A 20,652-nucleotide genomic window follows, 5' to 3' on the forward strand; every position below is an offset into this window, starting at 1 on the left:
CCCCTAAGGACTCCTGTGAGAGTCTGAAGCTTTCAAAGGGACGCGCAGCCACCTCCCTACTTGGGAACATCCATTAGCAAATGGTCAGCAGGCATCTTCGATGTTGGCAAAGCCCAAGCAGCCCCACCCATCCTGAAAAAGGACGGGCAATTCTCTTTATGTTGCTTTTCCATTTCCAGATACCTGTCCCAGCCTCTACCATCCCAGGTTCCTGCCACCAGATTGCTCACATCCACACCAGCCAAAAAGTAGGAATGACCTTTCAGAAGAGTGGCCCCAATACACAGCAGGACCCAGAGGGGACCAGAGGCAGTGGGTGGTGGCCGCCCACCCACCACAGAACTGCTGGAGACATACCAGCCCAAACCAAGGAAAAGAGCTAAGGCCGGGGAGCAGATGCCTGGAAACAGAGCTAGACAGCTGCACAAACTAGGAAAGCTTAGTCAGACAAATGGGGAAACACTAGAGCAAGAGGCTCTGGAGCTTGAGGAAGTGACGGGACATGCAGAACAGCAGAGAGGGGTTAGCAAGGGGGCAGGGTGGGGCACACTCACTCCCTGGCTCTGGATAGAAGTGGGTTCCCACAGCAACGGTCAGCAGTAGGCAAAGAGGCGCGCACCCTCCAAGGACAGTGGTCTGGCCTGCTCCTCCTTCCTCCAACAGTAAAAGGTAAGCCTAGACAAATGCCTACCGGATTTAAGTCAGGTCAAGAAGGGAGGAGGAGGTGAGGGAGCTAGAAAAGGAAGGGGTGAGGGAAAGGGAGAGGAGTGTTAAGCAACCTTCTGGGTCCAAGGTTCACAGGCCTTTCACATCTGCGAAAGGGGCAGCTTGGAGCTCTTGGCTCAGCACTTTCTGTGATAAGAAGGTGCTCGCTCAGGAGTCTCCATTGTCAGCTCTGCCCCAGGACAGGAGGCCCAGAGGGAAGGGACAGCCAACTGGGTGTGTTCTCTACAATCCTGGAGTGTCCAGCAAGTTAGCAAGGGCAGAGCAGTGGCACAGACTCCGGGTCCTCCATGTCCCACCCAACAAAATAGGCAGGAAGGGCTATAGAATGCGACCATTGTTCATATGCTGAGATTACAGGAAGTGTGAGAGCGGCTCAGCCGCCCTGTGTGGGCGTCCTAAGAGAGAGCTCTGTAGACTTCCCCATGCAGGGAGAAGGGCGACAGCCTCTAAACTCAAGCCATCACCCTGGATGACAGCTTGCGTCTCAAGCTATTTCCAAGGAAATATGATTCAGAAATGAGATCAAACTTCTGGGTACAACTCCATCCCACCAGTGAGCTCTTTCGTCCTTAGGGAAACACACTAAGACCTCTGGAACATCCAAAAATTTCTATGAGGGGCAGTGATGGTGCATGCCTTTAATCCCAACACTTGGGAGGCAAATCTCTGAGTTCAAGGGACGCCTGGTCTACAGAGTGAGTTTCAGGACAATCGAGGCTATGCAGGGAAACCCTGTCTCAATAATAATAACAAACAATAAATGAATTAATAAGCGTATACATATCTACAGAGGGCTGGGTGTCACCAGTGGTAGAGTGCTAACCTACTCACACACACAAGTGTGCAAATAAGGTTCCACATTTTGAAGATCACGGTTTATTCTGTCTTTAGAATCTACTTTAAATGTGGTATTGAGTCTTTTTTGACACCGAACTGTCTGTCCCTTCTTCTATCCTCCTATCCCTTTTTGATTATTCTACAAAAATATTCTGAAGGTTAATCTCCACGGTTCACCTTCCCATTCTGGCCTGTTAAAATTTTTAGATAAACCAAGAGGGAATGCTGAGCATAGGCCTTCCACAGACCATGCTGGAGGATGGAGAGATGGCTCAGCAGCTAAGAGCCCTTGGTCCTTCTTGAGAAGACCAGTCTTCAGTTCCCAGCACCCATACGGTGGCTCGCAACTCAGTTCCAGCTCTGATGCCTTCTTCTGGACTCTGTGAGCACTGTGCGCACACATGGTACCAGACATATGCAATCAAAACACCCACATATGTAAAAATAAAATTAAAAATATTTCTCATGTTTCTCACAAGACAGCCCCACATATGTCTGAAATTCACCCAGAAGACACTCTCCTTTTCTCCCAGCATCCCTCAATGCTTTTTATGTTTTCCAGAAAAACCGTGTTAGCATTGCTTGAGTTCGTGTCCAGATCAGACATGCGGCTTGCGTATTTCAGTGCATTGTCTCACTGAACTGTAGGCACCCCCATGAGGCAGGGATCATACACTCTGTGGGGTGCCAAAACAGAGGGGAGGCAGCAAAGATCACAGAGCTGTGCTATCTTCTCAGCTTCCAGCTCTTGGCCCCTGCAGGTCGCCGGTCGCAGGAAACCACTCCAGGTGGTTCCCTAATGAGTTACCTAGAGAAATCGGGGATCAGATTGAAAAGAAAGCCCCTGTGGTCTCAGGCGGCAGTGTGGGGGAAAGCACTGTCATTGCCTTCAGCTGCTCCTGTCTTGAACATTTAGGGAGTGATGTGACATCTAGGGTGCCCACTACTACAAACACAGAGAAACACACATCCTTTTAGGATCAAAATGCACTGGAACCAATGGAGTATAAACCCAAATCTATGATGATGATGATGATAATAATAGTAATTGTAATAGTAATAGTGATGATGAATTCAGAAAAGAAGAAAGGAGAAAAGGAAGTGTACGTATGTGGGGGGCGGTGCACAAGACTGAGTTCATGGCTGGCCTCAAAGTGAAATCCTCAAGGAGCTGAGCCAGGTCAGCCCGGGACAGAACCCACACACCCCAGCAAACAGCATGCCCTAGTGGTCTCACCAGGAAGTACTACAAATGGATTCATCTTCCCAGCCTGCCAGTCAGGCAGGCACAGAAGGCTGCCATTCCTGGAAACGTCCCTGCTTTTCTCAACCACTGCCTAACACCAAAGAAGTCGGCAGGGCTGGCAGCTCACATTCCTCCCTGAGACCCTGGCTCTCAGAGTAATGCTTGCCCCATTCGGGCAACCTGGTAAAGCAGCGTTCCCCGAGGCTCTCCTTGTAGGAGCTCAGCCAAAGCAGGTTTCCCAGAAACCTTCAAATCCCTTGTCATTTTCCCCGTCCCTTGGTGTGCTCATCTCTGAGGACATCATGGCTATCAGAAAAACATACGCTCATTCTATAGCCTAGAGGAGTTTTCATTCGCAAGTGGATACCGGGCACGGAGTGCCTCCCAGAGCAGCCAGCCAGTGTTGAACGACCATGCTCCCCGCTCCAACAGCAACACTAAAACACTCCTTCTCTTCCTCCAGGAACCTGCCCACAGTTCAGAGTCTTGACTCCTCAACCACCACTCTCTATGAGCTACGATAAGAACACACTTTCTGCCTGAGACCCCAGGGCTTGCCTTCTGCTAGCCAACGGGTTCATCCCTGGGCCTCCCTTAACAACAGAAACAAAACAGATACAGACTGCTGCTGTTAGAGTCCTCATCACTCCACAATAGCTGCTCAGCCCCTCCCTCTCCAGATCTCCATTTGTTTTTCTGTATCCCACTTAACTAAGACCGTCCCTTTAAAAAAAAAAATGAATTAAATAAAGAAACTGTTTACTGTTCTGCCCAGGACTTCCCAGTAACCAAAAGCTGAAGTCTCTCGACAGAAGGCTTTACCTAGACAGGGCCAGGGCTGGGGCCAAGAAATAAGTATAAGTCTCTCCTTGGGCAATGTTCAGGTAGTCCATCCTCCTCCTGGGCTTCCCCACACATTCACTTTCCCTGCTTCCCCGCCTCTTACCTGTCTGGAGACCTTTGAGCAAGTGCAGGGAGGAGGGGGCTATCAGCACACTGGGGTGAGGGGTGCAGTTAAGAGAATCAGGGGTGTGATTTCAGCAGCTGCTGACTCTGAGAAGCAGAAAAGGCAGAGGGTGACGGACCGAAATGGAAAACAGGAAAACACATGTGCGACTCTGGCCGGCAGTGGGGAGGGGCCAGAGGACGGGCTGGAGCTGAGGCTGCCTGGTCAGACTCAGAGAACCTCCGAGCCTGCTGGCACCTAGGCATCCTCTCCTCTCCTCTGTTGGGCTCCTCCTCCCCACATCAGCCCCTGGTCTTCCTCGTTGCCCTAGCTTGCCAATCTCTTCAGTGCAGCCTGCAATGTTAAGTGCCCTCCTGAGCCCCTCCCTGCCTCTCCTTCATTCTGTTTCCTAGCTCTCCTACCCTACCTACAGGCTGTGCTTATGGCATTTGGTGTCACAATCCCAGCGACAGGCCAGTGAAATTCTTCAGTCCTGTCTCAAGAGTCGGGGCCATGTCAGCCTCTCAAACAAACCAAGGAAGCCAAGGCATAGCAATGAAGGCCACCTGTGGGCACAGCCAAGCCTGTACCCAATATCATAAGCCCACTGGCAGCTCAGATCCCTAACTGGCTGAGGAGTTGTTAACAATGAGTCTGAGCTGCTAGGTAAAAAACAACTAGGCTTGTGCCACCCTAGGCACATTCCTAAGTTGGCAGCCTTTCAAGCCACTGTTATTGAAATATCTGCTGAATGTTTACTTTGCAGAAATGGGGGAGAAGTGATCTTGGAATAAAAAGTAGAAGAGGAGCGGGGAGATGTTTCTGCAGGTAGAAGCGCTCGCCTTTGAAACCTGACGAGCTGATGCTAGCCCTGGAGGCTGCGGGAGAAAGGGAGCGTGACTCCTGAAAGCCGGCCTCTGGCTGGGTGTGGGGGCACAGGCTTTAATCCTTTAATCCCAGCGCTTGGGAAACAGAGGCAGGCAGATCTCTATGAGTTCAAACCCAGACTGGTCTACATGAATTCCAGGACAGTCAGGGTTACACAGAACTTGTCTTAAAGAGAGAGAGAGAGAGAGAGAGAGAGAGAGAGAGAACTGTCTTCTGGCACATTTGCTCTGTGCCATGCGTACCCTGTACACACATACATTCACACACAGGTACCTAACACTAGTAAAAAATAAAAATGTTTAGCCGGGCGTTGGTGACACACGCCTTTAGTCCCAGCACTCTGGGAGGTGGAGACAAGTGACTCTCTGTGAGTTCGAGTCCAGCCTGGTCTACAGAGCAAGTTCTAGGACAGGCTCCAAAGTTACACAGAGAAACCCTGTCTCAAACAAACAAACAAAAATGTTTAAAAACTATATGAGCCTTTTTATGTTAGCGATGTCATTTGCATCTCTTGGTAGGCGTAGTAAACCACTGAAAACGTAGGAGTGCCGCTTCACAGCACAAGAAGCATTTGCACAATCCCAGGTGTGACTGCTGACTTTAGGCAGCCATCAGCTTGCTGGTCTCCAGTTCACACCTTGAAACTTGCACCTGTGTCCCGCCAATTACTCCTGATACGGTCCGGGTAAGGGCCCGATAATTCTGACTGGGAACTGTTGAGAGCACGCACTGCTATTCCAGAGCCACCTCACATGTCAGGCAGCTCCTAATTGCCTGCATCTCCAGGACATTTGACACCCTCTCTGGCCTCTGCAGGCACTCGCGTTCGTGTGCCGGACTATACACAGTCCGCACACACACACAAGGAATAAAATAAATGTCAAAAGTAATTCCGGCTGCATCACGAGACAGAAGCCAAATCACACGCTACCAAAAGGCAGAAATCAGAATTCACTGGCACCAAATCAGAATTATTCCAAGGAAAATGCAATATCCTTTTAGAGCCAGGCTGCTCCTTGCCTGACCGGCCCTTTAGTCTTACTCTGGGGACAGGTCCAGGTTATTGGGAGGGGGGAGGCAGTTATAAGATGAGAGACAGAGTTGCCCCTGCTTTCTATCACAGAAGTCTGGCCTCTCTCCTGGGACCACACAACAACCTCACTCCCACCAAAGAGCTTTGGCAGCGTCTGTCTGACCGTTCTTCCTGCTAGGAACATTCTTTTCTATGACATTTTTCATTCCTGGTATTATTTGTTAGTCATTACTTATTGGTCAGTCATTAGGAGATTAGCATCAGAAGAGCTCAGTCCACCATTGTACCCTGTGGGGGAGGGAGGCTCACACGAACCACCAACAGACATTTGCTGGATAAAGAAGTCAAAAGATGAACAGTGCCCCTCTCTGATTTCTCAGCGGGCTCCTGGGTGGGTCCTTGAACTTGTCCTCCAGGTCACTCACTGTGACCACGTTTAGGTTACTTAGAGTAAGGACAGTTCAGAGACACTTAATCTTTTCCATCTTAACGGCCTTAAGGGGAGGAGTGTGGTTTTCATTTTCACAGGTCTAAATAGAGTTTGAAATTTACTTTTAGGGCTTGGTGGCTGAGCACTTACCTAGCATGCACAAGATCCTGGGTTCCTTCTCTAGCAGTCAGTGGGTGTACAAGAGTTTTAGGGCTAATCATGGTAGCTCAAGCCCAGCATTTGGAATGTGGAGGCAGGCAAAAGGATCTGGAATTCAAGGTCAGCCTTAATGAGTCTGAGGCTAGCCTAGACTGCAAAGATCCTGTCTGAAGAAAAGAAGAAGAAGAAGAAGAAGAAGAAGAAGAAGGAGGAGGAGGAGGAGGAGGAGGAGGAGGAGGAGGAGGAGGAGGAGGAGGAGGAGGAGGAGGAGGAGGAGGAGGAGGAGGAGGAGGGGAGGGAGGACTGGCAACTGGCAGTGGGTGCTGGGTGCAATGGCTAATTAACTAAGATTGATGACTACCCAAGCAGGCAGAACCTGAGTTCTAATCCCAATGCCTGGCCAAAAAAAAGCTATTTTGGGTGGAGACAGGAGGATTGCTGAGTCTTGCTGGCTGCCAGTCTAGCTCCAAATGGGGAGAAAGACCTTGTCTCAAGGGAACCGGTAGAGTGATCGAGTGTGCATACCCTGCATCTTTTGACTCTGGCACAAGCACCCCCATACACGTGCTCATATACACCACACTCAACATACATGCACACCAGAAACGAAATTGGCTTTTGTTTAGTTAATGGAAAAACTAAAAGGCCCATACCTATGGTTCTTTCCTGGGACCCCATCTAGATGCGGCCCATCCCCCTCTACCAGCTGTCTCACCTTTGCCTCTTTCTCCCACGCTCCCTCCCCAGCCACTCTCACTTCACTGGGGCCCCGCCAGCACCTCCCTTTAGTTGGCTCTTCCTTTTGGTCTGTAGCGCTAAAATCTGGGCCGCTCAATACCTGACCTAGCCACAATGCCCTCGATGCCCTCGAATGAGCAGGTGCGGACCAGCGCTCTGTCGGAGTGGAGACCAGAACTCCACTCCACCCTACCCGGCGTCCCTTCTATTCCCTTCCCTTGAATCTAAGATACTCTAGAAGAAGGAATTGTGGTGAATGAAAGAGAAGGCAGCAAAGGTCTGGGAACCCCAACACACACACACACACACACACACACACACACACACACACACACACACACACACACACACACGCCGCCTTAGTCCGACCGGGCACCTGCAAGATTAGTCCCCGAGAAATGACCGCGGATACCCTTAGAAACGTGTCCTCTGCTCAGGCACACTCAGCTTCCTCTTCCCTCCCTCCCAGTCCAGCCAGAGCAGGAAGCCAGACCGCGGTCTAACCTAAAACCCCAACCCCAGACGGCCTCAGCCTCCAACCAAGAAGCAGACCAGGCCGCGAAGCCCCGGGGACAGCCGGCGACAGGGCCAGTGCCAGCCCGCAGCCAGGGGCGGGGTCTCCCGGACTTCTCTGCCAGCCTTCTTGTTCAGACTCTCCGCCCCCTCGGGGGAACTGTTGCATCATCTTCAAGATCCCAAATTAAAATGGCCAGGTTGCCCCGAAGGCGTCCTGAGTAGTCGCCAGGAGGCAGCACTTAACCAAGAGTAGAGGCAGCAAAGGGTGCCGCGAAGACTGAACTTCGCAGTGCACCTTTCATCAGACCCAGGCCCAGACAGACTGGGAATCTGAACCTGGCGATGTGGCAAACGCTTGTAATTCCGGCACTCAGGAGGACCAGAAGTTCAAAGCCATCCTCGCCTATATAGCAAATTGAAGGCCCGCCAGGCTCAAAAAGAAAAAGGCTGACAGAAAAAGGTTTTTGAAGGACCAAAAATATAGTTCATCGGGAGTGCTTGCCTAGTATACATGAGTTCCATGTTCAACTCACGGAGGACATGATAAAATTTGTGTCTGTTGTCAGGTGGTGCTGGTGCCCACCTTTAATCCCAGAACTCGGGAGGCAGAGGCAGGAGGATCTCTGCGAGTTCGAGGCCAGCCTGCTCTACAGAGTGAGTTTCAGGACAGCCAGGGCTACACAGAGAAACCCTGTCTGGGGGGCGAGGGGGAGTGTCTGTGCTGAATGGCGTATGTATGTATGAACCTGTGTGTGGGATTGGGTGGGGGTGTTCAGACGAGCAGAGACCGGAGTACCTTAGGTGTCTTCCTCTACTGCTATCCATCGCGTTCCCTTGAAACAGGGTCTCTCGCTGACCTGAGGCTCGCCAGTTTTGCTAGGCTATCTGGCCAGCAAGCTCCCAGGACCTGCCTATTTCTGTTCCCCCGTACGAAGATAACAAACAGACTCATGGAGCCAATCCTGGTTTTCTGGGGGGTGCTAGGGAACACTGAAGGGAACTGATCAGTTACATGACCTACTCTCCCAGCATCAGTCCAGGATTCAGGGACCAGGGTTGTGATGTCATAATGGCATCATGATTGCCATGATGTCCACCTACATCTGATGATGTCAATCCTGGCATCTAGTCCATCGAAAATGCTGAACCAAGCACAAATGGTTCCCAGTTTTTCATCTGCATGTCCTACGTGCCCATATGGCAGGGATGCGACCTTTCTGGAAGGTGAAAGCTGGCGTGAGCATTGCAGAAGACACGGAGCGCTTTCAGACCAGGGACAGCAAGTTCAGCAAGAGGCTCTCTGTCACCCACTGGAAACGGCTCTGACACGTGGGCGTGTGTGCATCTAAACCAGCAGGCCAGCTCGCAGTACCCTGTGATCGCTGCACTTGCACTGCAAGCCTTTGGTTTTCATATTCTCCTCCAAGTCTAACTGGGCGCAAAGTTAAATTCTGATTATGAATAAAAAAATAAGTAGCCAGCCGGTGGTGGCACACACCTTTAATTCCAGCACTCGGGAAGCAGAGGCAGGCGTTTCTCTGTGAGTTCGAGGCCAGCCTGGTCTACAAGAGTTAGTTCCAGGACAGGCTCTAAAACTACAGTGAAACCCTGTCTTGGAAAAAAAAAAAAAAAGGCAGCAAAAGGGGCATCTGATTTCACAGAACAGTGGACTGGAGCAAAAGTAACAGTGTCTAAACCCAGAACAGACAGAACAGAGAGATATTTGGATAACACTGGGCGCACGGGGGGGGGGGGGGGGGGGACGGGGGTGCAGAACAAAATGCAAAAGCTAAATTTGGAACCTGGTGTCCTTGACTTGAATGGCAAAGGAGTCTAGGAGAAACACAGGAATCTCAAACTCAATTTTCTATAGCGCTTGATTCCACTGTTCTCAGATGAAGTACAGAGGACATTCAGTGTGACAAGACAGCCACTTTCCTGTGGTTGATATGGCTAAGTAAGTCAGTAGAGAGGACTGAGCCAATGCCAGACTCAGCTGTTCCATAATGTTCCAAAGCTGGTGGACTAGAGAGATGGCTCAGCAGTTAAGAGCACTCACTGCCTTGCCTACGGACACAGGTTCCATTCCCAGCACCCACATGGCAGCTCATAACCACCTGTAACTCCAGTTCCAGAGGACCTGGTGCTCTCTTCCGACCTCCAAGGGCTCCAACACATGCACGGTACACATACGTGCACTCGGGTACACACACAGTCATAAAAATAAGCTTTTCTAAAAAGAATGGTGGCAGCAGGTGTGAGGGCACACACCTTTATTTCCAGCACTCAGAAGGCAGAGGCAGGCGGATCTCTGTGAGTTTGAGGCCAGCCTGCTCTACAGAGTGAGTTCCAGGACAGCCAAGGATACACAGAGAAACCCTGTCTAAAAAAAAAAAATGGTGGCAATGTTAGCAGTTTATTTATTGATTGATATTTCAAGACAGGGTTTGTCTGTGTAGCCCTGGCTGTCTTGCAACTCCCTTTGTAGACCAGGCTGGCCTCAAACTCAGAGAGCTGCCTGCCTGCCTTTGTCTCTCAAATGCTGAGATGAAAGCCTTGTGCGACCACCTCTCAGCCGCAGTCTATTTATAACCAATGGATTGCACCTCTATTAATCAAGCTAATCATGTCAAAAGCTGGACTTGCCTTCCCTTTCTAGAGTTTCTCTTCCATATTTTGGAGTTCTGATTAAACTTCCTATCCTGTCCCTCAAATCCTCTAGGTCTTTCTCTACTGAATGGCCACACGTGGCTTTTGCTGTTTCGTTTTGTTTGACAGGATCTCACTGTGTAGTCTTGACTATCCTGGAACTCACTATATAGACCAGGCTGGCCTCAGATTCACAGAGATCTGTCTCTGCCTTCTTCCACATGCTGGGATTCAATGTGAGTGTTATCACACCTGGCACATACGCCCATTTTTCCATGTGTTATTGTCTATATTATTATTTCCCAAGGTGATTGTATGAAGATATAATCTTTCTTATTACTGCAGAATATTGACTTTTGCCAAAGGCTTAGTTAACAAACTTAAGAACAGCATCATGGGGCTGGAGAGATGGCTCATGAGTTAAAAGCACTAGCTGTTCTTCCAGAGGACCTGGGTTCAATTCCCAGCACCCACATGGCACTTTACAGCTGTCTGTAACTCCAGTTCTAGGGGATCTGATACCTTCACACCAATTCACATAAAGTTAAATAATTTTTTTTAAAAAAAAAAAGAGAATGATTCAATCTTTTTTTAAAATTTATTTATGATGTATATAGTGTTCTGGGCACTATATTATAGATGGGTGTGAGCCATCATGTGGTTGCTGGGAATTGAACTCGTAACCTTCGGAACAGCAGTCAGTTCTCTTAACCTCTGCGCCATCTCTCCAGCCCGAGAATGATCCAATCTGAAGAAGAAGAAGAAGAAGAAGAAGAAGAAGAAGAAGAAGAAGAGGAGGAGGAGGAGGAGGAGGAGGAGGAGGAGGAGGAGGAGGAGGAAAAGAAGTGTCATTCAGTCCCTATTCTGACACTACCTGCAAAAACAGTAGATCCATGGTCTTTTTCTCCGTGTATGTGTGTATTTGTGTGTGTGGTGTGTGTGTGTGTGTGTGTGTGTGTGTGTATGTGTGTGTTGCTAGGGCCTCACATATGGCAAGTGCACACACTCCTAGTGGGCTACAATCCCAACAGTCACATTTCCATCGATCTCCTGGGCCTTGAAAACATCAAGAAAAATTGTGTGATGGTTGCTCCAGCACTGTCTAATCAATCTCCTTTGTGGGAAAAACATATGTCAGTGAGGAAAACATATAAAAGTACTTATGTAGAAGTGATCTGAAAGATTTATTTTTATTATTTTTAATTATGTGTATGTGTGTCTGTCTGTCTGTATGTGGGTGGGTGGGTGTGGGTGGGTGTGTGCATTTGAGTGCATGCTACATGGGCCAGAACCCCTGAAGCAGGAGTTACAGATAATTCTGAGGTGCCTGATATGGCTTCAGAGACTCAAACTCAGGTTCTTTGCAAGAGCGGTAGAAGTAGTTTTGAAAAGTAAGGGTATGGAAGGGGCTGGAGAAACAACTCAATGGTCAAGAGTGCTGGCTGCTCTTCTGTAGAAGAAGTTTGTTCCGTTCCTAGCACCCTGTCTTAGTATTCTGTTGCTATGAAGAGACACCATGACCACAGCAACTCTTATAAAGGAAAACATTTAATTGGGACTGACTTGCAGTTCCAAGGTTCAGTCCATTATTGTCATGACAGGAAGCAGGGTAGCATGCAGGCAGTCATGGTGCTGGAGAGGTAGCTGAGTTCTACATCTGGAATCACAGGCAACAGGACGCGCCAGTGAGTCACTAGGCCTGGTTTGAGCTTTCTGCCCCTTCTCCAACAAATGTCACATTTCCTCCAACAAGACCACACCTACTCCAACAAAGTCATACCTCCTAATAGTGCCACTCTCTGTGAACCTACGGGGGCCATTTCCATTTAAACCACCACATAGACACACACAATGACTGTCATGTTCTGGAACTACAATTCCAAGGGATACTATGACTTCTTCTGGTTCCCCTGGGCACTAGACATACATATGGTATACATACATACATATAGGCAAAATATCCATATACATAAAATAAATCTTTTAAAAAGAAAGAAAAGAGGGGCTGGGGACATGGCTCGGTGGTTAAGAACAATGGCTGGTCTCCTAGGGACCCAGGTTCAATTCCTAGCACCCACATGGCAGCCCACAACTGTCTGTAAGTCCAGTTCCAGGGAATCTGACACCTTCACACCAATACACATAAAGTAAATGTAAATAAATTATTTTTAAAACGAAAATAAAGAAAAATAGGTGTATGGAGCTAACAGGTAGAGTTCATACCTAGCATGTTCAAAACATGAACTACAAAAGAAAAAGAAAGGGGGCTGGAGAGATGGCTCAGTGGTTAAGAGCATTGCCTGCTCTTCCAAAGGTTCTGAGTTCAATTCCCGGCAACCACATGGTGGCTCACAACCATCTATAATGAGGTCTGGTGCCCTCTTCTGGCCTGCAGACATACACACAGACAGGATATTGTATACATAATAAATAAATAAATATTTAAAAAAAATTGTCCTGGAATCTCCTTTCAATATTGCTGAGATTCCCAACTCTTGTTGCTCTTGTATTAAAAAAAAAAAAAGAAAAAGAAAAAGAAAGACAAACTTATATGAATATACACTGAAGCCAGGTCTCTAATCCTATTTATATTTGGGAGACGGAGGCAGGCCACCTTGAGATACTAAGCTCAAGGCCAGTTTGAGCAAACTAAGTGAGACTCTGTCACAAATTTCAAAGTGAAATAAAGGCTGGGGTCAGGTATGGTGGTCTCACATGGAATCTCAGCATTCAGGAGGACGTCGAGCTAGACTGTCACTGCAATGCTGAAGTCAACATGTACTACACAGTGGGCTCCAAACCAGCCTGGGCTTCACAGACTCCATCCCACTCCAAATAAAATTTTTAAAAAAAGATCATGGAGCAATAGTAGAGTAGTAGTCTGTGTCTGTGCCTTATTTTGCTAACTTTGTGTAGTGTTTTGATTTTTCCATTACCACAGGCTGGCCTTGAACCCCTTCTCTTATTTGCCCCCCCCCCCCCCCGTGCATGCTCTGTCACCACACCCAACTCTCTATTGCTTTATTTTGTTTTGCTTGAGGCAGGGTAGCAGTCTGGGACATCTAGTTAATGTTCTTTTGTTCGCATCCCCTCTTTTTAGTTCAGTCCCATCCTTCATCATTCTTGTTATCAGATTTTTACTTCTTAAATCGGGATCCACCTTTCCCTTCTTTCAAAGTACAACTCAGAAACATCTCCAGTACAAAAATCTCCCAGTCTTACAGAAGGAAACGGAAGCTTGAAAATAGACCGTTCTACCACTCTCTTATGTTCTTGTCCTTGCCAGCACGTGTTTGTATCTGTAACCCACTAATGGGTACATTTGTAGCTTTACCATAAGGGACTTTGACTTACACGATCACCCTGAGCTCAAGAGTTCTAAATCAGTCTGGGTTACATAGCAAGGCTCAAAATGGAAGTGGGAGAGGCTAGGAATGAGGGAGGGAAGAAGAGAGAGAGGGGGGAAAAGAAGGGAAAATGACTTCTTCAAAGGCTGAAATAAATAAATATCAAAAGAAAATAAATGAAACCAGGTATGGTAATTCAAAACTCGTAATCCCGGTATTCTGAGGGGTGATACTGAAACAGCTAGGGCTACCTAGCAGGTACTGTGTCATCCAGAGCTACATAGCAAAACCCCATCTCAAAAGCGGTGGTGGGCAGAGCTAGCTTTAAAGGTTAAGGATCCTTTATTTGAAATGCTTGGTATTGTTAACACCTAGGATGTCTTTTTTTTTTAATGGGTAAGTGTTCTGCCATATATACCTGCATGCCAGAAGAGGGCATTAGATCCCATTACAGATGGTTGTGAGCTACCATGTGGTTGCTGGAAATTGAACTCAGGACCTGTGGAAGAGCAGCCAGTGCTCTTAACACCTGGACCATCTCACTAGCTCCCGGTTTTGGGCTTTTAAAGACGGTTTCTCAGTGTATTCCTGGCTGTCCTGGAACTTGTTCTGTAAACCAGGCTGGCTTTGAACTCATCTTCCTACCTCTGTCTCCCAAATGCTGGGAATAAAGGTGTATGCCACCTTTATTCCTGGCTAGGCATCAAGGGATCTTAATCAGCTTCATTTCCACTGCCAGTTACGGAATTAAAACTCTGAAAACTCAGAAAAATCTCAAATGCAACAGGTAGCAGCAGAGAAATCTCCACTGTAGTAAACAGACACAGACAGAATCAGCAGTTAAAGATGGGCTTTTATTGGGGTGAAGAAACACAAGCGTCAGACACACAGAGGGAAGAGACCCTATGCAAAGTAGAATGGGGGGACTCAGAAAGACGAAAAATCCAGTGTCTTCGCCAGGTCTGGGTTTTTGTTTGTTTTGTTTTTAATTCTCTGAAGAATTTTCCTCCCCTAATTTAGGGTTGGTCAGTTTGAAGACAGGATGGATAACTGACCCACAACTGCTTTATAGCGTGTCCTTATCTAGCCTTGAATTGATAGAGCCAGTCCATCAGGCCTGCTAGCAGGAAAAAAAGGCCATAAGGCCCTTGGGTTTTTGTTTTTTTGTTTTGTGTGCTTTGGCCTTTTCCCTGCATGTATGTCTGTGGGAGGGTGTCAGATCTTGGGGTTACGGACAGCTTTGAGCTACCATGTGGGTGCTGAGAATCGAGCCCAAGTCCTCTAGATGAGCAGCCAGTGCCCTTAACCACTGAGCCATCATCTCTCCAGGCCCAATGCCCTTGTTTTAAGCTGCCAAGCTTTTGGTTTTTCGAGAAGGGGTTTCTCTGTGTAACAGCCCTGGCTGTCTTTGAACTCACTTTGTAGGCACCAGGTTGGACTTGAACTAAGAGCGTTAGCCACTGTTGTCCAGTTACAACCATGTTATTTTTGTGTATGTGGGGAATGAACCCAAAGTCTAAGCACACTAGACAAGTACTCCATCACCAGCACCATTACTAGCCCTTAGCACACCTGGTTTTTGACTAAAGTTTCTTCATAACACCAGGTGTGGAATTTTCCATTGTAGCAAGCTATTTGGATTCAACAAGTTTGATTTTGGAGCACTTCAGAGCCCAGTTTTCAGGTTGGAACCTCTCAAAGTATACTTAACTCATGAGAATGTATTTTGTACACTTTTTAAAAAGAGGAATCAGAAGCTGGGTGATGGTGGCACAAACCTTTAATCCCAACACTCAGGAAGCAAAAGCAGGCAGATCTCTGTGAGTTCAAAGTCGGCCTGGACTACAGAGCGAGTTCCAGGACAAGCTCCAAAACTACACAGAAAAACCCTGTCTCTAAACAAACAAACAGGAACCAGAGACAGATGTTGATGGCACATGCCCTTAATTCCCCTGCACTCAGGAGGGTGAGGCAGGTCTATACAGCCAATTCCAGGACAGTCGGAGCTACACAGAGAAACCTGTCTCGCGAGGGGGAGGGGGTGGACCAGAGCTGCAGCCTTATATCCTAGCATTCTGGAGGCAGAGTTCAACGCCAGGTCTACATACTAAGTTCCAAGAAAGGAACAGTTACATAGGTTAACTCTCAAAAAAAAAAAAAAAAATTAACACCAGTACAACTTCCTAACAGTGTCCTCTGCGTCCTGTTCCCATAAATGTTCTCACAAATAACATGCACTTTTCCTTCCCAGCACTCGGCTGTAGTATTAGTCATGTCTGTGACCATATGTCTTCTCTAGATCCAACGCTCTAACTGATAAACTGGTTTAGCTACCCTTGCAATTTCCTAAACCCACTCACTACTTCTTCGGTTTGGTTGGATGAGAAATAAATTTTTCTGGTTCGTTCTATACTTGATCATGTCTTGATCCGAAAACCAGTGTTAAAAACCATGCAGAGTGCTGCACAAAGAGGTTCGCTGGAGGCTACTCTTCTGAATTATCCCAAAATTCCAAAGCCTGGATGCACGCGCGGGATAGGTCCTCCTGCCCAAAACGCGCAGCCCGCAACTGGCCCCGACTTCCGTACGCTGAGCCAAGATGGCGGGGCCCGCGATTGAAAACCACATTCAAGATGTCGGCTTCCGGTTTGCCCCGCAGCGTCGCGCGTGGCCATCGGGGCCACGCCCACATCCGGTCCCTTTGCCACGGCATGGCTGCGTTGGGGTCTTGGCTGTCCTGTGAGTGACTGTGGGGTTGGGGACCCGGGGTCCCGGGGGCGGGCTGCCCTCTAACTCCCGGCTCTTGCAGTAGGTGTCCGGAGGTTGCACTGCAGCGCAGCGGCTCGGGCCGGCGGCCAGTGGCGACTTCAGTGAGTGCCGGGCGGGGGCGCGACGGGACCTGGAAGCCGGCCGAGCCCTCACCCCCTGTGTTTCCCCACCCAGACAGGGACTGGCTGCCAACCCTTCCGGCTATGGGCCCCTCACGGAGCTTCCTGACTGGTCTTTCGCCGGTGAGCCTTGATGTCAGGTTTTTTCCTTTTCCTCCAGGAGACCACCCCTGGTAGGGATTGGGGGCGTGTCTGGGAAAATATCAAACCTTTTACTTAGGCAAGAGTTTGAAGAAAGGAACTCTAATTTTGTCTGACTACAGAGCTGGGTGTGGCAGTTCACACCTGAAATCTTAGCTTTTGGGAGCTGAGGCAGAGGGATCACTGTGAGGTCAATGCAAGTATGTGCCTCTGAGTGAGTCCCAGATTATCCTGAGCTACAGAGTAAGGTCCCGTGTATAAATAAATGAATGAATAGTAAGTTGGCTAAGGAAGGTGAGTAGGGGATCATGACTTATAGATATAATTCTAATTTAGGCTGTCCAGGGGCTGGAAGGGTGCGTAGCTCTTTGCAGAAGGGGACATGTGTGGTAAATGCATTTTTAGAATTTGACTCCACATACACAAGGAATTATTTGGAAAGATGCTGAAAAGAACGCCAAAGATCGCTACCAGACTGAAGATGGCAGACTCAATCCAGAAGTCTTTTCTCTTTTTTAAAAAAAAAAAAAATGGTTATGCGCTGGAAAAGACGCCTCAGAGGCACTGACTGTTCTTCAAGAGGAACTGGGTTCTATTCCTAACCCCCACATGGTGGCTCACGACTCCTTGTAACTCCAGTTCCAGGAAATCTGGTGTCAGTCCCTCTCACTTCCACCTGCACCAGGCACCCACATGGTGCAAGCAAAACACTCACTCACATAAAAATAAAACTTTTTTTTTAAAACATAAAATGAGGAAAGAGTAATGACACATGCCTGTAGTCAGAAGGCAGAAGCAGAAGGATTGAGAGCTAAGGAACAGCCTTGGCTGTCCAGGGAGTGAGACCTTGCATCAAAAGTGAGCCAGATGGTGGTGGCGCATGCCCTTAATCCCAGCACTCTGAAGGCAGAGGCAGGCGGGTCTTTGTGAGGTCGAGGCCAGCCTGGTCTACAGAGCAAGTTCCAGGACAGGCTCCAAAGCTACACAGAGAAACCATGTCTCAAAAATTCAAAAAGCAAAACAAACAAAAGCAATGAATTCAGCGTTGTAGATGACCCTAATTCCATGCTAATCACATGACTAAATGAAATAATAGGAACACGCCTTGGAACTCATTTTCATGGCTGTGTTGTACCTCACTATTGAAGATGCTAGATGAATTTTACAAAAGCTAAGCTAGAGTGGTTGTGAACTGGTTTCCTCTTCGGTATTATTTTTGATGGCCAGTGCTGGGACTTGAACCTGGGCCTTACATGCTAGCCCCCACCCCAGCCCTGGCGGGTGTGAACTGGAAGGGGGGAGCTAGAGATTGACTCTTCTATAGTTCCTGTCACATCATAGTATTTGGAGAAGATGGCCAGACCACATTTGCCACTTGCCTTTTCTCTCCTCTGTCTGTAGATGGCCGTCCTGCTCCCCCAATGAAAGGCCAACTTCGAAGAAAAGCTCAAAGGGAGAAGCTTGCAGTGAGTAGCTGGAACTGCAGCAAGGCCTGCATTGTTTATAATTGGAGGAGGAAAATTTAGATCATCATTTATCCTTGTTTTCTTTAAGATTGACTCTTATATGTATGTGTTTTGCCTCTATGAATGTGTGTTCACCACATGTGTGCCTGGTGCCTGCAGAGGTCAGAGGAGGGTGTCAGATCCCCTGAAATGGAAATTACAGATGGTTGGGAGCTGCCATGTGGGTGCTGGGAGTTGAATCTGGGTCCCATGTAAAAGCAGAAAGTACTCTTCACCACTGAGCCATCTCAGTTACTATAATATAATTTGTTCTAGGTTGTGGTGTGCCTGAGCTACTGTTTGGCAGTACTTGGGAGGAAACCCAGGGCTTCCTGGGCGCTAGACAAGTGTACCACCAGCAGCCACATCTCCAGTCCTGACAGTCGATAACTTACTTATTTATTCATTTAGGCACGATATATAGACCAGGCTGACCCATCTCGAACTCACAAGAGATGGGCCTGCCTTTTTCTCCCTAGTGCTAGGATTAAAGGATGGACCATCCTACCTGCCCAAGCCAAATGTTTTAATGGCACTGTGAGAAGGGGTGACTGGAGTAGGGGGCTTGTGGCAGAAACCAATAAGACATTCCCTTCTGTCAGGCAAATTGCTGGTCTGATGCCAGTCAGCAACATCAATATCCAGCTGAAATCCTTTGACTTCTGGAGAGAAAGGATATCTGCTCAAAGGTCCGGTCCGCTTGAGCCCCAGATGTTACTTATTCTTTTCCTGCCGTTTCAGAGACGAGTTGTACTGCTGACACAGGAAATGGATGCTGGATTACAGGCATGGAAGCTCAGGCAGCAGCAGTTGGAGGAAGAAAGGAAGCAGGAACATGGTCTCAAACCCAAGGGGATTTCACTGAGAAGTCCACTTCCACATCAATAAAAAACAGCTCCATTCACACTTTCCCAGACTCTCTGCCTTTCTTTTCTGTCACCAAATGCTTTATCCCATGCAGAATGAAGTCATTTTTCCCGCCATTTGTATTGACAGTAAAAGACCTCAGGCACCAAGAGGAACTTTAAAATCACTGCCTGGGAGGCTTGGCCCAGTGCCCTTAGTCCGTGCTCCATTTCATTTCAGCCAGATCTTGCTCTGGGGCTATTATTTTGCCCCTGGTGTAGAGAACAAACCCAGAGCCCTGCAGAAATTAAGGACACCACCACCCTACCACTTAGCCCTGTTGCTCTGGGACTTTAATCTCTGCCATGCTTGCCATGGGCCAACCCATCTAAAGAGCAGTGACTGCTCTGTGAAGGAAAAACGGGGGACAGTACCAGTTTTACCGATGTCCTTGAGTCACAGCTTAGCCCATAAACAGCTCATTTGTGTGCAGTTGGCATTCAATAAATGTTTTGATGAAAAGGGCTTCCCAGGGGCTGGAGAGATGGCTCATCAGTTAAGAGCACTGACTGCTCTTCCAGAGGACCCAGGTTCAGTTCCCAGCACCCACACAGCAGCTCACAACTGTCTGTAACTTCCTGACACCCCTGGCAAAACACCAATGCACATAGAATAAAAATAAAGAGGAAATTTGCTGTAGATTTTTTTAAAAAGAAAGGCTACCCATCTGAGGTCATTTTTTTTTTTCTTTTAGAGATAGAGTCTGCCTATAACTCCACTGGCCTGAAACTGGCCGTGTACACCAAGCTGCCTTGCACTCCCAAAGATCCGCCTGCCTCTGGGTTTAAACCATGTGCCACCATACCTGGCAGAAATCTCTTAACCATCAACTAGTGTCCAGAAACACGGTTCAGGAGGCACCCACTCTGGAAAGCTGACCTAGGAAGAATTGAACTTGTATATTTAATCTTCTGCTGAAGGAGTTCTGTTCTGACTGAATTCCAGAGGTTGGTTGAAGAGGGTTCTGTACTTCCTCACCCCTAACAATGCCCCTGTGGCACTGATACCCACTGTGCACCTCCTGGAAACTGCCTGGCAGCCACTGATTTCACTGATCATGAGCCCTCCCCTGGATTCGGAAGGCAAGGACTTTTGTTCCCACCAGTACTGGATGCTGGGCTTGCATCTTCCCACCATAAACCCGGTCTGTAGTTGTGGATTTCAGGAGCTTCCCACCTGGCCTGATTTCTACCCTTCTGTTTTACTGCTTCCCTCTACTGCCTTCCCTCCCTTCCTCTCCCCACTACCTCCTTCCTCTCGCTGACCAAACGCAATTCTTGGATCTTACATTTCGCTGATGGTCGAGTTTTCTGTCTCCCACTCTTTTCCTGCCTCTGTCCCACTGCTTGGTATTTTTCCAGATCTAATTCTCAACCTCTTATCTATCTGCCTTTCTCACTGCCAGCTTCAGCCTGTCCTCCCCTCCCCTGCATACCTCTCCTTTTGTTCTCCCAGTCCACCAGCACGGAAGCTGTACTCTAAGAAACGGTCTCCAGTGTAAAGACTTAATGGAACAGCTAGATTGCAAAAGCCATTAATAAAGGAGTGGGCCCCCAAGTTTAAAGTAATTGTGATTTTTGTTTGATAATGGCTTCTGTTACAGTGTAAGTTTGGGGCAGAAAGAGGCTGTCCACAGGTCTCAGCACACACACCCCTTGTTAGTAAATGCCCCTTCCTCTTGAGGCATTGAAAATGTC

At 48.1% G+C, this 20,652-nt stretch overlaps 2 protein-coding genes and 1 long non-coding RNA gene across 7 annotated transcripts in view; 2 read left to right on the plus strand and 1 right to left on the minus strand.

Moving 5' to 3' along the window:
- Slc7a7 (solute carrier family 7 member 7) overlaps positions 1–3,938 on the minus strand; it is a 46,880-nt gene extending 42,942 nt beyond the window's left edge. The window contains exon 1 of the mRNA XM_048445105.3: positions 3,756–3,938. The gene's annotated coding sequence lies outside the window, so the exon portion shown is untranslated. The remainder of the gene's footprint in view (positions 1–3,755) is intronic.
- LOC146892245 (uncharacterized) lies at positions 535–3,577 on the plus strand. 2 transcript variants are annotated; one of them, XR_015739391.1, is made up of 2 exons: positions 535–669; positions 3,273–3,577. It is a non-coding gene; the product is annotated as an uncharacterized LOC146892245 (long non-coding RNA). The 2 variants fall into 2 exon arrangements; XR_015739392.1 differs by lacking the exon at positions 3,273–3,577 and adding an exon at positions 1,771–2,041 and having other exon boundaries at positions 543–669.
- Positions 3,939–16,049: 12,111 nt separating the features above from the next.
- On the plus strand, positions 16,050–20,519 carry Mrpl52 (mitochondrial ribosomal protein L52). Of its 4 annotated transcripts, none has more exons than XM_048445053.3 (5): positions 16,103–16,254; positions 16,325–16,385; positions 16,459–16,526; positions 17,946–18,010; positions 18,791–18,958. In XM_048445053.3, the coding sequence occupies exons 1-5, from the start codon at positions 16,149–16,151 to the stop codon at positions 18,935–18,937; spliced, it is 447 nt and encodes a 148-aa protein (XP_048301010.2). In that variant the 5' UTR covers positions 16,103–16,148; the 3' UTR covers positions 18,938–18,958. The 4 variants fall into 4 exon arrangements, with proteins under 4 accessions (XP_048301000.1, XP_048300992.1, XP_048301010.2 ...); XM_048445062.3 differs by having other exon boundaries at positions 16,157–16,254; positions 16,328–16,385; XM_048445043.3 differs by lacking the exon at positions 17,946–18,010 and having other exon boundaries at positions 16,050–16,254; positions 16,328–16,385; positions 18,791–20,519.
- Positions 20,520–20,652: the final 133 nt, after the last annotated feature.

This window comes from Myodes glareolus, chromosome 12 (genome assembly GCF_982192425.1).
Source record: "Myodes glareolus chromosome 12, mMyoGla1.1, whole genome shotgun sequence".
NCBI lineage: Eukaryota > Metazoa > Chordata > Mammalia > Rodentia > Cricetidae > Myodes > Myodes glareolus.

What these genes read in the sequence shown, in the direction of transcription:
- Mrpl52 (XM_048445035.3), top strand. Translation starts at nt 16,149, where the DNA reads ATGTCGGCTTCCGGTTTGCCCCGCAGCGTCGCGCGTGGCCATCGGGGC. An exon ending in GTTGGGGTCTTGGCTGTCCT is followed by an intron (nt 16,255 to 16,324) that starts GTGAGTGACTGT and finishes CGGCTCTTGCAG; the next exon opens with TAGGTGTCCGGAGGTTGCAC. An exon ending in TCCTGACTGGTCTTTCGCCG is followed by an intron (nt 16,527 to 18,790) that starts GTGAGCCTTGAT and finishes CTGCCGTTTCAG; the next exon opens with AGACGAGTTGTACTGCTGAC.